Below are 23,664 nucleotides of genomic sequence, written 5' to 3'. Positions count from 1 at the left end.
TCCAGGATCACGCCCCGGACTGCAGGCGGCGCTAAACCGCTGCGCCACCGGGGCTACCCAGAAAATCAAATGTAGTATTTTGCATCACACCCATATTAACTTAATGTTAACTAGTTTAGTCAACTACCTTTATCAAAGTTGGTTCTGGGCAATTTTGGAGTATTTCTAAAAATTACATTGACTTGCAAAGTAAAAATTTGCCACCATCAGACTTACTCAGAATCACACACTTGGTTTGAAGATAGGCCCAGGAGAGAAGTTCCAGAAATATTTAAAGTGAAGTAGCATAATTGAAATTAGTGAGAAGTCTTTTTAGAAAACACCTTTGAAAGATCCCTGGGTGGCTCAGTGGTTTAGCACCTGCCTTTGGCCCAGGGCGTGATCCTGGAGGCCCAGGATCGAGTCCCACGTCGGGCTCCCTGCATGGAGCCTGCTTCTCCCTCTGCCTGTGTCTTTGCCCTCTCTCCCTGTGTCTCTCATGAATAAATTAATAAAATATTAAAAAAAAAAAGAAAACACCTTTGAATGGGGATCCCTGGGTGACTCAGTGGATTAGCACCTGCCTTCAGCCCACGGCATGATCCCGGAATCACAGGATCGAGTCCCGCATAGGGCTCCCTGCGTGGAGTCTGCTTCTCCCTCTGCCTGTGTCTCTGCCTCTCTCTCTCTCTGTGTCTCTCAATAAATAAATAAAATCTTTAAAAAAGGGATCCCTGGGTGGCGCAGCGGTTTGGCGCCTGCCTTTGGCCCAGGGCGCGATCCTGGAGACCCGGGATCGAATCCCACATCGGGCTCCCGGTGCATGGAGCCTGCTTCTCCCTCCGCCTGTGTCTCTGACTCTCTCTCTCTCTCTCTGTGACTATCATAAATAAATAAAAAATTAAAAAAAAAATTTAAAAAAAATAATAAATTGTTCTTAAAAAAAAATCTTTAAAAAAAAAAAAAGAAGAAGAAGAAAGAAACACCTTTGAAGAAGACATTTAAAATTTTTTTAAAAGTTAGCTTTAGAAAAAAAAAAGCTAGCTTTAGGAATGCCTGGGTGGCTCAGTGGTTGAGCATCTGCCTTTGGCTCGAATCCTGATCCTGGGGTCCTGGGATCAAATCCTGCATCAGGTTCCCCTTAGGGAGCCTGCTTTTCCCCCTGCCTATGTCTCTACCTCTCTGTGTGTCTCTCATGAATAAATAAATAAACTCTTAAATCTTAAAAAAAAAAAAAAAAAAGTTAGCTTTAATGGTAGCACCGGTTCAGTTGTTTAAACATCGTCTTGGTTTGGGCTCAGGTCGTGATCTCATGGTCATAAGATGGAGCCCTTTTTTGGGCTTCATGCTTAACCTAGAGTCTGCTCCAGATTCCATGTCCTTCCCCTTCTGTCCCTTGTACACCTCCCTATCTCAGAAAGAGAGAGAGAAAGAAAGAAAGGAAAAGAAAGAAAAGAAAGGAAAAGGAAAGAAAGAAAGAAAAATTCTTTTTTTGTTGTTTTGTTTTGTTTTGTTTTGTTTTTTTAAGTTAGCTTTAGGGCAGCCCAGGTGGCTCAGCGGTTTAGCGCCGCCTTCAGCCCAGGGCCTGATCCTGGAGACCCGGGATCGAGTCCCCCATCGGGGTCCCTGCATGGAGCCTGCTTCTCCCTCTGCCTGTGTTTCCGCCTCTGTGTGTGTGCACGTGTCTCTCTCATGAATAAATAAATAAAATCTTAAATAATAAAATAAAATTGACTTTATTAGTTACCCCTTGCAGTTAAGATATGAGTCTTACCTTTATTTATTTTTTAAAAAGATTTTATTTATTTATTCATGAGAGAGAGAGAGAGAGAGGTAGAGACACAGGCAGAGGGGCAGGCAGGCTTCTCACAGGGAGCCTGATGCAGGACTCAATCCCAGAATCCCGGAATCATGCCCTGAGCCAAAGACAGACATTCAACCACTGAGCCACCCAGGTGTCCCGAGTCTTACCTTTAAAGATGTTACCAGTCCATGTATAATCACTAGGACCTTTTTTTTTTAATTAATTAATTTATTTATGATAGTCACACAGAGAGAGAGAGAGGCAGAGACACAGGCAGAGGGAGAAGCAGGCTCCATGCACCAGGAGCCCGATATGGGATTCGATCCCGGGTCTCCAGGATCGCGCCCTGGGCCAAAGGCAAGTGCCAAACCACTGCGCCACCCAGGGATCCCGACTAGGACCATTTTTATACCTGAGCAGATCTGGGATAGTGAAAAAGAATAAAAAACTTTTACTATGCACATTTCTGTGCTGTATTACTTTTTCTTTCTTTCTTTTTTTTTTTTTACAATGAGCATATATTATTTTTATAATTTAAAATAATAAAAATTTGATTTACAAAACTTACGACTTGTGGAGAAAATGACATACTGAATAATGGCTCTTTGACAAAGGTTTCAGCTGAAGTATAATGAGGATACTATAATCTACAGAAATGTTTTTTTTAAGGTTTTATTATTTTTTTGTAAGTTTTTTTATATTTCACTAGTCTCCACACCCAATGTGGAACTCAAACTCACAATCCTGAGATCAAGAGTTGCATTGCATGTTCTACGACTGAACCAGCCAGGTGCCCCTACAGAAATGTTATTCTTGACAACTTGGCTTCAGGGGTCTATGAATCCAAGTTGTAAGTTGTGTGCTGTCTTATGTATTTACAGAAAAGTGTCCATAGCTTTCCTCAGATTTTTTTGAAAGTGCTAAAGTAAAAGTTTAAGAACTGCTACCCCAGAGTGAAAGTTCTTTTAGACCTGAATAATTTAACTTTATATGAGATTAAAGATATGCCTATATCCCAGATTGTGTTTTATAGTCAACATTTTTAGTAAATTCTAATGTATTTTCCTGTAGGTGAAAAAAGGCTCATAATATCATATATGAGAATCTTATTGACCTGATTTTTTCTTTTCCTATTTGAAGGTTTCTTGTTCTCCTCAAGGTCTGACAGTTTGGGTTCAGAACACTTCATATTTGTGTAGTCGAGCTGGACAGGTCCTCCGCGTCAGTATTCAGATGAATGGCTGGATTCATGACGGTAACCTACTCTGCCCATCTTGTTGGGACTTCTGTGAGCTCTGTCCTCCAGAAAGAGATCCTCCAGCTGCTAACTTGACCCGAGCTCTGCCACTAGGTGAGTAGTCTCTGTGGTTGGAGTAAAGACAAGGACTTTTCTTATATAATGTTGGAAATTCCCTTCAAGGAAATTCTAAAACAGGTGGAGCATCTTCTCTTCTAATTGCAGTTTTATGAGAAAGCCTCCTTCCCACATTGTTAGAAATTGAAGGTGAGTAAATATGACACTTCCGTTCAGTAAAAGCAAGGATAAGGAACTTTTCTGTCTAAAGATCCTCTGATTTGCAAAAAAAAAATAAAAAATAAAAAAATAAAATTCATTCAAGATTACAAAAACAATGTTTCCACCATTCATTTTGAAATCAAGTGTAAACAAAATTCTCATTAAACGCAAAAAGCAGTTAAATGTATTTCAGTTATACAGGCATACCTCGTTTTATTCTTCTTTATTGCACCTCACAGATACTGCACTTATTACAAATGGAGGGCACCTGAGTGGTTCAGTTGGTTAAGTGTCTGCCATCTGCTCAGGTCCTGGGATCAAGTTATCCAGCTCCCTGCTCGGCAGGGAGTCTGCTTCTCCCTTCCACTTGCTCATGCTGTCTCTCATGCACGCTCTCTCTCTTTCTCTCTCAAATAAATAAAATGAAAGGTGTGTGCCAACTGTGTCAGCAGCTCTGCCAGTACCGAGCACCACTTTCCCAACAGCACTGGCTCAGTTCACATCTCTGTGTCACACTTTGGTAATTCTCACAGTGTTTTAAACTTTTTAATTATTATTATGGTGAACTCTGATCAGTGATCTTTGATGTTATTGTAGTGTGTTCTTTGGGAGGCACCAGGAACCACACTCATAAAACAGCGAACCTAATTGGTAATTCTGTGTGTTCTGACATCTTCCACCTACCAGCATTCCCATTTCCTTCCCCTTCCTCAGTCCTCCCTATTCCCTTAGATATAGCAATATTGAAATTAGGCCAATTAATGACCCTACCATGTCCTCTAAGTGTTCGAGTTAAAGGAAGAATCACATGTCTGTCACTTGAAATCAAAAGCTAGAAATGACTCAACTTAGCATGTCAAAAGCTAGTCATGTCAGTTAGCCAAGTTGTGAATGCAAAGGAAAAGTTCTTGAAACGAAAAATGATATTACAGTGAATACAAACAAGAATGATTTTTAAAAAGTGAAACAGCCTTATTTCTTATGTGAAGAAAGTCCGAGTTATCTGGATAGAAGATCAAACCAGCCACAACATTCTCTTAAGCCAAACTAACCCACAGCAAGGCTCTAATTCTCTTCAATTAATTCTAGGAAGGCAAAGAGAAGTGAGGAAGCTGCAGAAGAAAAGTTGAAAGCTAGCAGAGGTTGTTTCATGAGATTAAGGAAAGAAGCTGTCTCTGTAACATAAAAGTGCAAGGGGAAGCAGCAGGTGCTATTGTATTAGCTGCAGCAAATTATCCAGGAGATCTAGCTCAGATGTAGTGGAAGTGGCTATACTAAACAACAGATCTTCAATGTAGATGAAGCTTCCAATGGAAGAAGATACCATCTAGGTCATTCATAGCTAGAGAGAAGTCAGGCCTGACTTCAAAGCTTCCAAGGATAGGTTGGCTCTCTTGTTAGAGGCTAATGCAGGAACTTGAAATTGAAGCCAGTGCTCATTTACCATTCTGACAATCCTAGGGCCCTTGGGAATTAGACCAGATCCTCTCTGCCTTTGCTCTGTAAATGAAACAAGCCTGGAAGACAGCACATCTGTTCCAGCATGGTTTACTATTTTAAGCCCACTATTGAGACTTACTTCTCAGAAAAAAAGGACTCCTTTTAAAAATTACTGCTCGTTGTGAATACACCTGGTCATCCAGGAGCTCCAGGGAAATGAACCATGAGATTCATGTTGTTTTCATACCCACCAACACAGCATCCATTCTGCAGCCCACAGATCAAGGAGTAATCTTGCCTTTCAAGTCTTACTATTTAAGAAATATATTTTATAAGATATAGATAGTGATTCTTCTGATGGATTTGAGCAAAGTAAATTGAAAACCTTCTGGCAAGGGTTCCCGATTCTAAATGCCATTAAGAACATTTGTGTTTCTGGAGAAGAAGTCAAAATACCCACATTCACAGGAATTTAGAAGAAGATGATTTCAACCCTCATGCATGACTTTGAGAGTCCAAGGCTTCAGGGGAGGAAGTAAGCACAGATGTGGGGGAAACAGTCATGAAGATGTGACTAGATTGATGCAATCTCATGATAAAACTTGAATGGATGAGGGAGTTGCTTCTTACAGATGAGGAAAGAAAGTGGTTTTTTGAGATGGAAACTAGTCTTGGTGCACATCCTGTGAAGACTATTGATAGGACAACAAAGGATTTAGAATATGACATAAACTTAGTTGATAAATCAGTGGCAGAGTTTGAGAGAATTGATTCCAAATCTGAAAGAAGTTCTACTGTGGGTAAAATGCTATCTAATAGCATCATGTGCTACAGAGAAATAAATCATTTGTGAGAGGAAAGGTCAATCAATGTGGCAAACTTCATTGTTGTCTTATTTTAAGAAATTGCCAGAACCACCCCAACCTTCAGCAGCTACCACCCCTAACCAGTCAGCAGCCGTCAACGTCAAATGAAGACCCTCCACTGGCCAAAAAGACTATAACTTCTAGAAAGTTCAGATAATGGTTAGAAGTTTTGTTTTTTGTTTTTTGGTTTTTTTTTTTTTTTTTTTTTTTTTTTTTTGGTTAGAAGTTTTGAACAACAAAGTACTTTTAAATTAAGGTCTGTACATTTTTTTAGACATATGCTATTGCACACTTAATAGCCTTCAGTACAGTGTAAATACAACTTTTAAATCCACCAGGAAAAAAAATTCATTTGACTTGACTTATTGCAATACTTGCCTAATGGTGGTGGTCTGGAACTGAACTCTCAATATCTCGGAAGTATGCCTGTGTTACGAGTAGGTGAGGCAGAAGAAAGGAAAAGACACTGGAAAAGATACTTAAAGAAGGGATTGACATACCGGTACACAAAGAAGAGAAAGGTGCGGGGACACAAAAACACATGCACAAAGTGATAAAGAAAGATGGGCTAGTAGAGGCAAAGTGGTTTTCACTGAGGTATATTTTTTCTCATTGTCTCAGACTCTAGAGTAGAACTGAGACTAACAGAACAAAGTTGTAGGGAGACAGATTTCAGTTAAATCCTTTCAGTCATTAGTCCAGGAGAGTAAAGGAAAGAACTGCCTTGAGAATGGGGCGTTTCCCATTATTGAAGATGTGTAAACTAAGACTGATGACCCGTTTCTGAGAGTTATAAAAGTAGAATTCATGAATTCTCAATTAAAGCTCTGACCTAAGATCTATGAGATTTTAAATGACCTATGTGATTTTATCATAGTCTGACATTTTTAGAATTGAATAATAAAGATGTTATGCACAATTTCATTTTCTCAGTTGGAGGTATTTTTTTTTTAATGGAACTGTGTAGCCCTTTGCCTGTTCCACAGTCTGGTTGAAAATGGAGGGCTACATTCATTTACACCTCAGAGTTTCTCCACCTCTAAGATTTAGTTTCCTTTCTTTCCCAACCCTGGGGGCTTTCTACAGACATGAGCTGATAAGTAGAGTGTCAGTTTTAGGAGACTGGTACATGTGGGGTGCCCCGGGGTGCCTGAGACCACCTCTGGGTTTGGTGACTCTCTAGGACTCACAGGACTCAGGCTGTCTTTGTACTTGTGGCTAAGATTTGTTATAGCGAAGAGATACAGGGCACAGTCAGCAAAGGGAAAGAGGCCACTACTGTGAAGTTGGGCGGGAACCTGTTCTCAGACACCAGCTAAACGCCATCCTTGCAAGTAGGACTTTGAAGGATGGCAATCTCAGGCCTTCTATGTTAGCTCTTTTCTTCACAGAACTTTGGGGATTAGCTGTTTTCTACAGTTATAATAGTAATAACACAATGAATTATTTGAAATTTTATAAGATCTTAGGTACTTTTGGTGTGGTAAATAGTACAAATAGTCTTCAATACTCTTAGTTAACTTTTACTTTTTTTTTTTTTAAAGGTTTTATTTATTTATTCATGAGAGACAGAGAGAGAGAGGCAGAGACATAGGCCGAGGGAGAAGCAGGCTCCACGCAGGGAATCCGAGCGGAACTCGATCCAGGGACCCTGGGATCACGCTCTGAGCCGAAGGCAGATGCTCAACAGCTGAGCCACCCAGGTGTCCCAGCTTTTAATATGAAGCTGATAGGATGACTTAATTTTGTTGTAAATGTCAGATTGCTTTGGCTGGAACAAGAGGGCTGACAGTCCACAAGTTAGGTGGTTCTGATGGAGTTCCCATCCTCAGGCCTGATCTCAGTTAACTGTAAGGATCTGTCACCATTTCATTGTCCAAGAGAGGAGCAGATATTGAGCCATTGGCAGTTAGAGTTGAAATAGTTATTCCAGCTGGTTCAGGGGTGAGAGTCTTAGGAGTACTGTAGAAGAATGTCTGGGAAAGAGGGGAAATCCAGACCAGGTAAAGAGGCTATGAGATCATTATTTCCTCTCCTTGGAGTAAGACAAAGACAAGTGAATCTATTAAAAGAAGGTGGGGGGTAAAGATGGCAAACGACCCACCCCTCCACCTGCATAGTCTGCACCTTAGACTGCTTATTCTGCTCCCTGCTTATCAGTCACCCTTCTGATATGGTGCTGCTAGGATGTGCTTGATTTCCCTATTAACTTACCCATTTCTATGAGGAAGGAGGCTCGGAAGAGTGTTGCAACTGTCAAATCACTACTACAATTTTTTAAAATATTATATTTATTTGAAAGAGAGAGAGTGTGCACAAGTATGGGGAGGGGCAGAGGGAGAAGGAGAAGCAGACTCCCTGCTGAGCAGGGAGCCCCATGTGGGGCTCAGTCCCAGGACCCTGAGATCGTGACCTGAGCCACCCAGATGCCCCCACTACTACAATTTTGAAAAATGTGTAACTATTACAAGAATAGATTATTTTAGGCCTTGCTTTTTTTTTTTTTTTTTTTTTTTTTTATTCACGAGAGATAACGAGAGAGAGGCAGAGGCAGAGGCAGAGGGAGAAGCAGGCTCCCCTCAGGGAACCAAAGTGGGACTTGATCCCAGGACCCCAGGATCATGATCTAAACCAAAGGCAGATGCTCAACCACTGAGCCACCCAGGCGTCCCTTAGGCCTTACTTTTTAAACATACACATCACTGTTGAAATTCTAAAATATCCTGACTTACCATATTTGTTAATGTGGGAAGAGCTCCGTGAACACGGAGCATCCTGAGCCTTCACTGAATATTCATTGTGTCAGAAACTATGACAGAGGGCAGCCCAGGTGGCTCAGCAGTTTAGCGCCTGCCTTCAGCCCAGGGCCTGATCCTGGAGTCCCGGGATCGAGTCCCATGTCAGGCTCCCTGCATGGAGCCTGCTTCTCCCTCTGCCTGTGTCTCTGCCTCTCTCTCTGTGTCTCTCATGAATAAATAAATAAAATCTTAAAAAAAAAAAAAAAAAAAGAAACTATGACATATTTCTTTCAGGTAAATATTTTGTTTCTGTTTAATACTTTTTTATGACCCCCCAAACTTCTAAAAATATTTTGATGCTTTAAATGTATTTGTATGAGAAATACTAATGCATTTAATTCTAATAATTAGAATTAACCTATGATGAAGCTTATTAAATGATCACCCCTAATCTATTTGTTTTATGAAAGTTTTTAAGTTTTTAGACATGCCTTTAAAACATGCCAAAAGCATTTTAGACATGCATTTAAAACATGCTAATATTCTGGAGGAAGTGTAAAATATTCTTCTCCCTAAATTCTTCTGATTGTTGTTGTTCTTAGGTGTTAGTTCACATGGCCTTTTCTTTTATTTGTAATTTCTCTTAGAACGTAGAACCCCTTGTTTTCTCTCTCCTTTTCTCTAGTTGTCATTTCTAAATGCTAGAATGTGATTAGAGTGTGACTAGATAGTTGTTCTGTATTGCCTAAGAGAGTTTTCCATTAGTGACTATGAAAGATTTATTTCTGACTTCTTTCTAGTCTCTTTAGATCTTAGGGGTTGTTTTTGTTTCCATTTATTGAATGTTAGACACTTTGCCAAGTGCTTTATGTCTATAACATTGCATTTAACTGTCACAAAATCTCATGAGGTAGGAATTATTGTTTTACACATGAGAAAACTAAGGAATAAAGAGATTAAGTAATGTATTATCCATGAACTAATAAATAATGAAGTTCAGATAAAAACCCAGATCTTATTGTCTCTAATTCACTTTGAAACCCTCTATTTGAATCTTTTAATTTCAATTAGTATTTGCACAGAAAGTGCAGTGTTTTTGAAGAACAAATGTTCCAAAACTGTCATTAATGTTTTAATAGCTTGAAAAAAAAATGTTTTAATAGCTTGTTAAATTTTAGTACCAACGGTAGATAAATGATAGTTCTCCTGTTTCCTTTGGGCCAAGTTGAAAATCAAGAGATAAAGGAATATGCCTGTGTTGTTAGTCTGTCCAGGATCCATTCCTTAATGCAGCCAGAACCACTCTACCTGATGCTCTAAGCCAGAATTTATCCCATAGGACTTTCTGGGTTGATGGAAATGTTCCATAGTTTGCACTATCCAATACAATAGTCATTAGTCACATATGACTGTTGAAGATGTAAAGTGTGGTTAATGTGAGAAACTATTTTATCTTAATTAATTTAGATTTAAGTAGCATATAGAGCTGTGGCTGCCATATTAGATAGTGAAGTCCTAAGTCAGAAGTTCTCAAACTTTAGCATGCATCAGAATTATGTTAAAATCAAGAGTTTCAGGTTAAAGATCTGGGTTGGAGCCTGCAAATTTGCATTTTTAACAAGTTCCAGGGTAATGCTGATATTGTTGACACAAGGACTACACTTTGAGAAGGACCATTCTTACTAAGTAGGATTTTTTAAAAGATTTAACAAATACCAGCATGATTCCATTGAAGAATAGAGATTCCCCATGATTTACCTGGCTTACAGGCAGTAAAACAATTTTAAAAAATACTTTATCCACACTGCCTTGTGCCCAGAAGAATAAGCTCCGATGCCTTGATATTATTTTTCTCACCTTTTAAGCAAGTCAGACTTGAAGCTTGGTTGATTCTTCATTGATCGAAATATTAGAAAGGACAACTCATTCTAAAATAAAGTCAGGCTGACCTGTTCTCTTGACTGCAATAAAAATGTTTTCCATTCTGAGAATTATTTCGGGAAGTCATTTTAGCCCTGAGAACAACATGTGGCTAAATTAAAATTTATTCCTAGTGCCCAAGACCATAGAATCTTCTACCATTTCCGTATCAGCCTGGCATGATACAGATAGATGGGTAGGTAGTTAGAGATCAGGGACCATATGTTTACCTGGACAGTGCATGTGCTTATGGTCTTGGTATAATTGTTAATAGCATTCCCTTGTGTTAATCAGAAAGAAAATTTAGTTGATCTAAGCAAATTTTATTTCACACTTCATAAAGCAGGGAATCTCCACTCTCAAGAGTACAGAGAACTGCAAAATCAGGGAAAAGAACTGCAAGCAGGAAACAAGTACTCGGGTTAAGTTGATTGGCTGGGGTGGCATATCTGACCTTATATAGAAAGATGAAGGACAAAGGAAATAAGTACAGATCCCAGAGCTGGCTTAGCAATTGAAGATTAGCTTTCTTGGTATCGCGTTTCTGGTCAAGTGGAGGAACATAAAAGTTATCTAAGCTTCAGTTTGCTGGCATGGCACCACTGGCACAAGTGACTGTATCTTGGGAAATTTATTGCAACACTATTTACTTTCCTTTATAGCATCTTAGGCTTTGTTGGGATATTTCCTGAAGACTTCTTTTTTTGGGGGGGTGCTGCTCCTAACTTCGATATGGTGGGTACATCATCTTTTCTTCTTGCATAAAATATTTTGTTCTTTTTCCATAAATGTATAAAAATGACTTTGCATATCTAGGTTTCAGGAAGTTAATTTTGATTCTCCTCTCCAAGGTGGTCCTTGTTTACCTTTTAATAGTCACCTGTACTCATCTGTCAGTTTTTAGTTGGTATGATTTATTCCAGAAATGTCTCCAGAAAGTCAATTTCTTGTTTTCTACCCTAGATCTCTGTTCCCGTTCCTCTAGCCTGGTAGCCACCCTCTGGCTTCTGCTAGGCAATCTCTTTCCTCTGCTGGCTGGATTTCTTCTGTGTGCATGGCACTAGGAGTGGAAAAGTGAATTCTCAAGACATTCCTTTGTGTCATGTTCTTCCGAACAAAGCACAAAATCTGGGTGAGTGCCAGCCTGTACAGATGGCAAAAGTGATGTTCCTGACTTTGGCTTGGAAGTGTTGACCACAGTCGGACCTTGAAGCAGAACTTCACAGCAGTCACTTTCAGCAGCAGCCCAACAGCCTCAGAGGTTGGAGGAGGAGAAGGAATTCTAAGTCACCATGTCTTTATCTGTCAAGATATATAACCTGCCTGAAGTTTGCCTTTGAAAATGAGATAATTGGTGAAATTTTCAGAGTGATTACATACCCCAGCATTTTCATTAACCTAAAATGTTGGGAAAGTTCATCAGTACTGCAGCAACTTAAAAAACAGCTATTACAAGATTATAAGTTATGAATCCTGTCCTTAAAAGTATAAATTGTCCTTTGACTTACAGATAGTAATTGAATTGGGTTTCTACATCACTGCTGTACCTATATTGAATTTAATAGCTGTGCATGATAGTCTTAAAACATTGTCCTCATTATTCTAAAAGGCTTTTTTTTATTACGTTTTGCTCATCTTATGATTTAACCATGCTTGCCTTTTTCAAACCAGCTATGTGACAGTTTACTACTGAACCATTATGTGTTGGTAGACCCTTCAGTGTATTCTCCAGTAGTTTAATAATGACTTGAAAAACTGTGGGAGCAGAGAGAGAAAAATACTCTGCCCTGTAAGAACACTGAAGACATGCAAACAGAAGAAAACATAATTGTATGTTTTTCAGATAATAATTATGACAACTGTAATCCAGCAAAAACAGAACTATTCCTTTTTGACTAATGAAGATAAATTATGGTACTACATAGGGAGATATGCAGTTACTTGCAAGTATGCCACGAAAGTGTTACAGAAGAATTTCTACTATCTGAAAATCATATATAAGAAGAAAAATATGAGTCAAAACAAGGTGGCCTGAATTGTTTACTAATAGCAAAGTGCAGGTTGGGTGTAGGGCCTATTTAGTAGGGCTGCCTTTACCCACAACATAAAACTCAGTCGACAGAAGTCAGAAAATTGCCTGTCCTTTAAAAGGAAGTGATGTTCTTGATTCAGTGTGATTTCTGCCAAGTGCTCTGAATGTCAAAATGAAGAAGCTCAATGAAGCACAGGTAAATGGCAGTAGTAACTATGACTCTGGTAAGGTAGCCAAATGCCTTGTCATCTCATTAGTAACATTTATGAATGGATGAACAAGATTCCCATTGTCACTACCTACTATCCAGCGAAACCACAGACAAGGGAATGGATTTGGCAGGCAAAAACAAACAACGTAAAAGGAGATAATTTTTTGCTTCCTTCTTTTGACACTCTTGTTACCACGTAGACTCTCATCCTCAGAAGCAATTCTGCTCTGGTACTAGAGCTTACCACTCCCTCTTAGTAATTCCAATTTGAAATTTATTAATGATTAGTAATGCCCAGTTCTCTCTACAGCTAATGAAATCCTGCAGCATTATAAACATAACTCCTGGACAAGATTTTTTCACTCATTCATTCATTCATTGGTTCTTTAACTCAGCATATAGTTATTGAGTGCTCCATTTAAGAGATTGTGTTAAGTGAGCAAGCAGTATAATTCCAACTGATTATTTGGTATTGGAGCCAAACTACCACCCCAGCATAGAGGAAAGCCGCTTTTTTCTAATGCATAAATTTTAAATATGTATTTGCATGCAGTTTTAAATTGGAGGTATTTGTCATTGTAAAAAAGCTGGGAGTCTCTAGCATAGCCGACTTCAGCTAAAGAGAAACTAATAGTAATGGTGTCAGGCCAGTGCTCAGTTTTCTGCCTTTATCACACTTACTTTAAAGGTCAGAGAAAAGTGTAGAGTGTATTTTTAAAGAAAATCATAAAACTCTAAATTTATATATCTATTGTGATTATGAATCATCCTGCAAAGTTGTATAAAGAATTTCACCAAAAATACAATGGATAGTATATTTGAGATTCACAATGGTAGGTTTGATTATATTTTGACTGTTGTGCAGTAATGCCATTTAGGTAGTATTGTTTCCGAGCATGGTGCTTTTTATACTTGAAATATATTTTTGCTTTATTTTTTATTGATATAATTATATTTGCACTAATGACTTTCTGAAGAAAATATTATAGATGACATTTTTTCTATATATATTTATTAAGCTTGGAATCTGATACCCTAGTGTTTTCTCTGCACAAATAAGGAATTTGATGAAGTACGAGGCTAAGAAATCTTGACTTTCTGAGGGTAACTAATGGCTCCTGTGTCTTCCTTCTTCAACGAGTCTTGAGAGTGGTTGCTTATCACCGATTCCTCCTAGTGTACTCCTTGAAGACTTAGAAGGCCACTGAACCTGTAAGAAATGTTAAAGGGAACATTTGAGTCACTTAGAATATGACCATATTCTAAAAACACACTTAAAATCTGAGATTTTAATGCAGAATTAGTAGGCTAGGATTCATCTTTGAACTGAAGAATTTGAAATGGCCTAAATGTTGGTATCCTGTGGCAGGATGCCCTTTATGTTAACAAAAGTGGTTCACTGAGAAGACTAGCAGACTGCGGCCACTGGTGGAAGTGAGGTGGGAGGAGAAGGAGGAGTGGCTGATCTGAGGACAGACAATAGAGTCTCTGACTCAAAAAGTGTGGAGTGCATATAAAAACTGACTAGACTACCTCAGTTTTCAGTTCAGATTTAGGTTCATTTTGATAGTATTAATGTCCCAATTGTCAATAACAAGTGAATTTGTTTCTCAGGTTTTCAAGAACAGAATTTACAGGAAGGCAGCAAAAGCCATGTAGGCAGACTTAAGCTGACAGCTTTAAAGAAACTGGCAAGCAGTTAAGAAACTGGTAGTCTTAATGTAGACCCCTCTAATATCCTCCTGAAGAACATCCTTTTCCCTTACTTACTTCTTAAGGATATTTATTTTTGTTAAGTCCAAATAGACATTCTTAAAATGTTATAAATTATGCTTGAAATTAGCTTCAGCCTAGTATGTTGGCTTAGAGTTTATCAATATTTGAAGATGAAACAAATTAATGAAGTTTAAGTGACTTTAGGAAGATACATAAATATACCTGAGTATTCTATAAAATTTAATCAATATTCTCCTCAATATTATAGAAGACTTACTGAATGAGATGAACTGTAAAATGACTAGCTGCTTTCTCAGAGTCTTTCAACTCTAATATTCTATGACTAACACTCATCCAGACTCGGTAGGTCATTGCTGGCTCTGATTGTGTCCTGGAATATGCCAGCTTGCACATCATGTTCATCACAGTGTCTTGTGCTCAGTGCCGTAGCGCTGTCCGTGTCCTTGGACATCGAGTGGAGAGAGAAGAGCCATCTCTGAGGGCATTTGAACAGTCCTGGTAGAGGAGATGGACAGTGGTCAGTGACAGCCTCACAGACCCTTTTCACAGTGGGCACTAGTCATTCATGCCATGTCCTTGCAGCCCTGGCTGGAGGACAAATATATTTTAATAACGTCTGTGCTACTCATTCTGAAGAAAGAAATAACCTGAAAGGATGACTTTTTTTTTTTTTTTATACAGTCAGGATAGGGAAAGAAATGGTAAATTATTTTCTTTTATGTTTACATTTTTGATAAATGAAATAGAAGATTTGAGAACTAATCTTTATTTGTGTTATTGAACTTTACGTGTAATGTATTCCTTAGTAAAAAAAAAACAAAAACAAAAACAGAACTTTAATAAAAATGGAAACCAATCTGTATCTTGTCTTTACTTACCATCAATTTTTAAAAATTTGGATGAAGAACACAAGCCGTGCGCACTATTTGGGGAAGATGAGGAGCTTATTGTGAAATAATTCAATTTCTACTTTAAATGGAGTAAATTATCCTACTTAGAGAATAGGGACAGATCTTATGTAAAGCTATAGTGAGTAGCCCTCCTCAAGTACTTATGTAGGAAAAGGAGCACACTAAAACCATTCAAGTCAAGCTTCTCTGGCTGCAGATTATTCCAGTCGCTTTTGTTTTATGCTGTGGACTATGAGTCTCCTTGCATGACCACCCTGGAACATTCACATACCACACTCTGGAGTAGCAGCAAGTAGATTGTGGCTTTAGTCTTGGAGTGTGATTCTTCTTCATAACCTGAATGTAGTTTGAGAAAGGAGAATCTATCTCCTGAACATGCTTTCACCATGTGCACTTGGAGCCATTCCGTCCAGTGGCATAGACCCAAACATTTTATGAAGTTGATTTTTTTTTTTAAGATTTTATTTATTTATTCATGAGAGACACAGGGAGAGGGAGAAGCAGGCCCCATGCAGGGAGCCTCACGTGGGGCTCGATCCCGGGTCTCCAGGATCAGGCCCTGGGCTGAAGATGGTGCTAAACCACTGAGCCACCTGGGCTGCCCATATGAAGTTGATTAAACCTAGCATGTGTGACCTGATTGTGGGAAATTTTAATAATATTTAGATTTTCTTAAGCTTTAAATATCTCCTAAAAGCAACTAAAACTATATGTAATAAATTACTTCAAGTAGCTGAATTAAGCCAGTATTATTTGCATAGCATACTGAAGATAAAGCTGTCTCCATCTTACATATTATACTATTTACCTTTGGGTATGGTATGTTCATAAAATATAGCTTATTTCATAGGTATTATTCATAGACATTAGTATCTTCGACTCAATGCCACTTTAACACTCAATGCCACTAATAGTTAATTTTTTCAATTTAGAAACAGTGACTCAACAACTTTCCGACATTATCACATTTGGAAATACTCAAGTCACAGTATGTGAACACCTCCTGGTTTCCTCTCCCCACCCCATTAGGTTTCATAGTGACATTTCAAGAGGGCTACAACCAACTTGGAAGAGATTTTCACATGCATTCACACATATGAATGTGTATATCTTGAAGATTTTTTTTTTTTAAAGATTTTATTTATTTATTCATGATAGACAGAGAGAGAGAGGCAGAGACACAGGCAGAGGGAGAAGCAGGCTCCATGCAGGGAGCCCGATGCGGGACTTGATCCCGGGACTCCAGGATCGCACCCTGGGCCAAAGGCAGGCGCTAAACCACTGAGCCACCCAGGGATCCCCTATCTTGAAGATTTTGATGTATCTGTTTGAGGTCATGAAAATGTAATGTAAGCAAGATAACCACAAAGAATAGAATTTGCTCTCTTGTCACATGCCTCAGCACACTTTGCCACCCCAGGCCCCAGAGTCTTAAATCTTAAACAGGTTATGCCACTATTCTAAAATGATTTAGGGACACCCTGAGTGGTTCAGTTGGTTAAGCATCTAACTATTTATTTTTTTTAAGTAGGCTTCATGCTGGGCATGGAGAGCTCAAACTCACAACCCTGGGGTCAAGACCTGTGCTGAAATCAAGAGTCAGATGCTGAACCAATTGAACCACCCAGGTGCCCCAAGCATCTGATTCTTGATCTCAGCTCAGATCTTAATCTCAGGCTCATGAGGCCTAGCTTGGAACCACCTTTAAAAAAATAAATAAAATGATTTGGTTAGTTGTGAAATTGTATGCTTGCTATGAAATAAGTAAAATCTGTAAAATCTGCATTTCTTATCATAGGTTTGACAAATGAGTGAAGAAGGAGCCAGTAAGTGCTATATAGATGCTAAATAACCCTTAGGGATAAGTATCTTCACAGTGGAAAGAAAAATGAAGAAATGAAATGTCTGAGGCAGGTCAGTGCTCAGAGTGAGGTAAGTTAGTGGCTTTGCCACATTAGGATCTTGGCCCAGAACCTCTGTATCAGCACTATGCACCATTCTGGATTTCCACAGATGGGGGGTTTTCTCCATTTTTGTCTAATTTATCCTCTCACTCCACCCAAGCATATGGGCCATGCCTCCTGCTTCCTCATCATCAATTTAAGACAGTCCATTTTCTCAAGTATGTGTACATATCTCTCTGGTGGCATCATTGCCTGGGAGCGGTAGTGAGGGGTCCCATCCATCCATCATTTCTTAAAGACAGACTGAGGGAGCCAGCAGCCCTCACTAATTTACTAACCTGGTGGAAACCAGAAACTCCTATGCCCCTTCAGTCTGTTCCTGCTATTTTATGATTTCCATGTCACTATTTAGTTTCCAGATCAGGAATGACAGTGTCTGCTGTGGCTGCCCACGCACCGTGGCCCAGGAGGCATAGTAGTGAGAACGAGCAGACTGGAATCCACTGAGCTGAGGAACACGGTGGGTCAACTCCAGGGTGGGTAGGTAAGCGAAAGGCATAGATGCAGAAGTCATTTAGTCCAGAGGCAGAAGCAGTGAAGGTGAATCTATAGAGGAAAAAGAAGTCCTGGAGTTAGTGAAAGATTAGGGAAACAGGACAAGAGAAACAAGAGTAAATGCAGACTGAGCAGACTGCATTGTGTTGGGAAGGGGCTGCCTTTTATCTGGACTCCCAGGGGTACGTGCGCTGCGAGTGCCTTCTGACAGCACAGCGGAGATACTGAATCTAGTGGTATAACATTGAAATAGCATTTGTTGGGTACTTGCATTTAGCACCAACTGTGTCAGGCAGGCACTTACTGGGCCTTCCCATGGTCCACAAGAAACCAACAGACATGGTCTTTGTCCTGGAGCAGTGAAGGATGGCGACAACTGAACAAGCATTTACGGGGAAGTATAGGCTAGAAGTTGGTAAGATAAAATGTAAAGATGGGAGACAGGGTGAGAGCAAGGCTGAAAATACAGGAGACTGAGATAGCAGTAAAGTCAGGCTCTGAGAAGATAGAAACTAGGAGCAGGGCAGCCCACGTGGCTCAGCGGTTTAGCCCCTGCCGTCAGCCCAGGGCGTGATCCTGGAGGCCCAGGATCGAGTCCCACATGGGCTCCCTGCATGGAGCCTGCTTCTCCCTCTGCCTGTGTCTCTGCCTCTCTCCCTGTATCTCTCATGAATAAACAAATAAAATCTTAAAAAAAAAAAAAAAAAGAAACCAAGAGCAGCCCATGAGGTATATCGCCCACTGTGAGATGGGACATGGAGGGAAGCAGGAGCACATTTTTAGGTCTGGAGGCTGGAAGCTAGGTCCCTGGCTCTAGAAAGGAAGTCCTCGTTGTCTGCCGTGAATGAGGTTTGAGATTTGAAGAATACTGAAGGCTTAAGCTTTTGCAAAGAGCTATGTTTGGGTAGTGACTGTTCTGGGTCCATGTTTCCTGGAAGACAGTGTGTGCCTGTTCAGTCCATAGAATCAAATCTTTTATTTCAAAAATTATTTCATAATTTTTTTTAAAATTTCATCTTTTTATTTTCTGTTTTCAGTTTTCCTCTTTTAGGAATATTACGTATTGTCTTCAATTATTATCACTTTTTCTCTACTCCTTAATTTTTTATTTCCTTGTCCTTTTCTCATTTCTGTCCACTGTCTTTTTTAAGGTGTTGTCAACAGCATCTCTTGTCCCTATGCTCCTTTCATTTTTGTTCTCTTTTCTGTGGTTTTACTTTTCTGTTTCCTGAGCCAAAGCTGCCTTCAGTATCCACAAAGCTTAAGATAAGACACTGGACCTCTGGGTATGACTGCAGCTGCCTCTAAGGACTTGGGTCTCCATAATCTCGGTTGCTTAAAAAAAAAAAAAAAAAAAAAAATCTCGGTTGCTAATAGCTGCAGCAGCAGAAAGATGGGCGCTGCTTCAGGTCTGCTTCTAAAATACTGTGAGTGCATCCAACTGGCAGATCCTAATTTACATACAGAATCCTAACTGCAGGGGAGTGTCAGAAATCTAGTTTAATTTAAAGCTTTATACACTCTATACACAGAGGGATGCAGGAATGGAGATTGAGAGAGCTAACTCTCAGTATCTACCACAATCTTGTGTTGCAAACACTTTTTTTACAACTTTATTGTTTGTTAGATGAGAGTTTTAGCTCTTTAAATAATTTCCCCTATGGTTTTTGTCTTCGGTGTTATGCTTAGAAAAACTTCCTTACCCTTATTTTTTTTTAATTTTTTATTTATTTATGATAGTCACAGAGAGAGAGAGAGAGAGAGAGAGGCAGAGACACAGGCAGAGGGAGAAGCAGGCTCCATGCACCGGGAGCCCGACGTGGGATTCGATCCCGGGTCTCCAGGATCGCGCCCTGGGCCAAAGGCAGGCACTAAACCACTGCACCACCCAGGGATCCCCCCTTACCCTTATTATATGGATTTTTTTTCCCACTTTTCAAAGATTGTTTAGATTTTTTATTTGGAGAATTACTGAGCACAAATAATCAAAATAATTTGGGGTACCTGGGTGGCTCAGTTGGCTAATCATCTGCCTTCAGCTCAGGTCATGATTTCAGGGTCCTGGGCTCAAGCCCTGCATTGGGCTCCCTGCTTGGCGGGGGAGCCTACTTCTCCCTCTACCTCTGCTCCTCCCTAACCTCATGTGTGCTCATGCACACACACATGCATGCGCGCTCTCTCTCTCTCTCTCTCTCACTCTAACAAATATTTTTTTAAATAATAGAAATAATTTATAGTTTTCACTCTTTAAAATATTATGTAGAGAAAGAAGTAAATGTGCTCCTCCTTCTTCTGGGCCCTTCATTTCTATCCCTCCAGAGGTACCTAAAGGGCCCCAGTTTGGTACATATCCTTTGTTAAATAACAAAATTCAGGGAGAACCTGGCTGGCTCAGTTAGTGGAGCATGTGACTTGATCTCAGGGTTGTGAGTTCAGGCCCCATGTTGGATGTAGAGATTACTTAAAAAAAAAAAATCTGAAAACAAAATTCAACTGAGTACATTTGAAGCTCTCATTGGCTTTATTCAAAGATTCATAAATCAGGCAACATCCCCTCTAACAAATAGGAGCTCCAAGAAGCTGTGCAAAATGGAAGGATTTCATAGGGAGAAGGGGGTGGAAAATGAAGTTTCTAGCAAAGAGTGGATTGAGGCAAAGTCACCAAGCTTTAAGGAAAGATGGGAGTCTCTCAGATGGATTACCTCACTAGTGCTGACCAGGTAATTCAGATTGACTAGTTGGTTATAATCCTGAGAGAAGTTGAAACTTCAGTTAGGTTAGGTTGGTATTGCTGTTGTGAGACTTAGCACAAATTACCTCATTTTGGGCCTGTTGTTTCTTTTCTAACACTTTTCAAATTTGACTCTTATATGTATGCATAAATGTAAACTAGTTGTGTAACCTTAAAAATAAAAGTGGTATCCCTCTACTCACTGTTTTGTGTCTTGTATTTATTGCTTACCGGTTCAACACAGTAATCTTTCCAGGTCTTTAAACTTAGGTTTACCTTATAGTTTATAATAATGTTGGTACTCACTATGAATGTGGCATCATTTATTTAGCCATTCTCCTTCTGATGGGCATTTACGTTATTTCTAGTTTAACTATTCACCTATATTTTATTCTGGTTCTTTTAAGTTTTATATTTTGTTCTTTAATATGGTAGGAGTAGGAGTTTGTTTTTTGTTTTTTGTTTTTTTAGAGAGAGAGAGAGAAAATGTGCATTGGGGAGTAAGGGGAACAGGCAGAGAGGGACAGAGAATCTTAATCAGGCTCCATGCCCAGCATGGAACCCAATGTGGGGCTTGATCTCACAACCCTGAGTTCATGACCTGAGCCAGAATCAAGAATCAGACTCTTAACTGACTGAGCCATTCAGGTGCCCCAACAGGAATTAATTTTGACATTTGGCCTGAAGGAAGGATTCTTACTTAGTTTTTTTTCCAAGTACAATTTTAGTGTCATTTTTTAAAAAGATTTTATTTATTTCTTTATTCATGAGAGACCGAGAGAGAGGCAAGGCAGAAACATAGGCAGAGGGAGAAGCAGGTTCCCTGCAGGGAGCCGGATGTGGGATTCAATCCCAGGACCCTAGGATCATGACGTGAACCAAAGGCAGATGCTCAACCACTGAGCCATCCAGGCGTCCCTACTGTCATTTATTGAACTCTTATTACTCTAAAGAGGAATAGATTTTTGAAGGGTCATGGAAGATACTTCCCTGGAAAAGAAAGCAAAATGGCCCAATGCCCAAAAGAATTCAAGCATAAAAATCCAAAATTCACCCCTTCCCAGAAATTATTCCCCTTCCTTCCCAGGTTCATATATGCCTTTCTCATCATTAGAAAGCAGCATGGCTTTGAGATTGGCCTAATCCTATAGGTCTGCATGCTTCAGCTCTGCCTTGGCTCCCTTTGGTAGTGGTTAAACTAGATTAAAGGGCTGATCCTGCGAATTATCCACTGCTATGTACTGGGTGATTCTTCAGGCATACTCTGAATGCCCTAGCTGGCTTCCCCTCCCAGCATATTTGGGAAACAGAGACAAACAAAGGAAACCTGAAAAAGAAAGACAATTTGAACCTGCTATCCACCAGTGCAGAGATTATGTGAAGTAGTGTATATGTGAATTTTGGGGAGTTAACATAAGGTGTGTTAAAAAGAAAACCACAGGCCCAAAATGGTGCCTCTTGAGCCAGGCCAAGTCACCAAACTACAGTTTAATACCTAACCTAAGTTCAATTCCAACCTCCCCAGGAAAAGTTTTAACTAGTCAGTTGGGAATTTTCCAAAAAGCACCAATGAGGTCATCTGTTGTCTCCACCTTCTCCATCCCCCAAAAGGAAGATGAAGTCACCTGCATGGTAGGACCTCCTGCCCTTCTCCATCCGAGATGGTGATCTTGCCTAAAGCAATCCTTTCTTATCTGTTGCTAATAATTTTCCTTCTCATGAACTCCCCTCTAGTTGTTAGATGGGACGCTGCCAGATTCATGAATTGCTTAAGAAAGCCAATTACATCTTCAAATTTATTCATTTGAGTTTTGTCTTTTAACAAGTGGTAAATAAGAGCAAAGCCTTGGTAGCAGAGAGATCTGGCTTTAAGACCAAGTAAGTTTTTTGTGACCTGGAGTCCTTCTGTATATATATTGTAGCTCAAGGGGTGCCTGGGTGGCTCAGTCAGTTAGGTGTCCAGCTCTTGATTTTGACTCAGGTCACAATTTCAGGGTTGTGAGATGGAGCCCTTTGTGGGGTCATGCACTGGGTGTGGAGCCTACTTAAGATTCTGTCTCCCTTGGGACGCTTGGATGGCTTAACGGTTGAGTGTCTGCCTTCCACTCAGGTCCTAATCCCGGGATCCTGGATCAAGTCCCACATCAGACTCCTTGCAGGGGGCCTGCTTCTCCCTCTGTCTATGTCTCTGCCTCTCTCTCTCTCTCTCTCTCTCACTCTCTCTGTCTTTCATGAATAAATAAAATCTTTTAAAAATAAAAAGATTCTCTCTTTCCCTCTTCTTCTGTCCCCCTCCTAAAAAAAATGGTAGCTCAAAAAATTTATCTTTCTCTCAATGGAGTTAATAGCCTCTATTCTAAAGTAGGGAAAATGTTCATTAAAGATTTATCAAAATTGTTACAAGAAGCAGAAACCACTTTTTAACGCTGAGGGTGGTTTAATAAGGAATGAGGTGTTTACATTACACTTGGAAGAGCTGGAGAAGGGGGCTTTGTGTTAGTACTGTAAGAATATCTTCTAGAACAACCTGGAGAACTTGGCTCCATCAGAGCTGCTGTCTCTTTCGCAAGGAAGGGAAGGTAGAGAATCAGGAAACTGCTCCTACGACTACAGCAACTTTGTCCTTCCTGCCAGGCACAATGCTAGAGCGCTGCTTAAGAACACCCCACATCTCCATGATCAATTTCTTGCAGAAAATTAGCCAGGCATCCAAAGTGACCTCTTCCTTCCCAGCCCTATAGGAGTGATTCTAGATGATGAATCTAATCCATATGCACAACTTCACTATAAGACTATCCATCACAAAAGGAACTCTGGTTAAAACAATAGAAAAGAGCTTTCCATCCTGTAACCAAATTCAAACTGTGGCGGTTTTGTGCATTCAGAAATATGTATGTAAATATTGCCTACACGCACATTTGTAAATAACGGCATAGTGGTCAATAAGTACTTGAAAGCATTATTTTTTTTTTAGAGGGTAGGAAGGGGCAAAGGGAGAAGGAAAGAATCTTAAGCAGTCTCCACACCCAGCATGGACTTGATCTCATGACCCCGAGATTGTGACCTGAGTTGAAATCAAGAGTCTGATGTTTAACTAACTGAGTCACCCAGGCGCCTCTAGGAGCATTATTACTACAGGGGCAGGGAGCAGGCCCTTACTCCACTCTATCAGCCCACACTTTCCACATTGAAGTCTGTCTCAAGTCTCAGCCCAGGCATCACATGTTGCAGAAAGCCTTCCCTGGCCTGTTGGCCTCCTTACTGTAGTGTAGGATGGAGGCTTCTCCTTCTCTGTTCTCATGCTGGATGGCCATTATATA

The 23,664-nt window shown here is 39.9% G+C and overlaps 1 protein-coding gene across 2 annotated transcripts in view; it reads left to right on the top strand.

Annotated features, from left to right (window-relative positions):
- LMLN (leishmanolysin like peptidase) overlaps positions 1-15,099 on the top strand; it is an 87,771-nt gene extending 72,672 nt beyond the window's left edge. For both annotated transcript variants that reach the window (XM_025990223.2, XM_072728208.1), the window contains exons 16-17: positions 2,924-3,134; positions 11,227-15,099. In XM_025990223.2, coding sequence (XP_025846008.1) covers positions 2,924-3,134; positions 11,227-11,327 — 312 coding nt within the window. In that variant the 3' untranslated portion in view covers positions 11,328-15,099. The remainder of the gene's footprint in view (positions 1-2,923; positions 3,135-11,226) is intronic.
- The last annotated feature ends 8,565 nt before the right edge of the window (positions 15,100-23,664 follow it).

This window comes from Vulpes vulpes, chromosome 1 (genome assembly GCF_048418805.1).
Source record: "Vulpes vulpes isolate BD-2025 chromosome 1, VulVul3, whole genome shotgun sequence".
In the NCBI taxonomy this organism is placed as follows: Eukaryota; Metazoa; Chordata; class Mammalia; order Carnivora; family Canidae; genus Vulpes; species Vulpes vulpes.
This window is presented reverse-complemented; position numbering and strand designations above follow the sequence as displayed.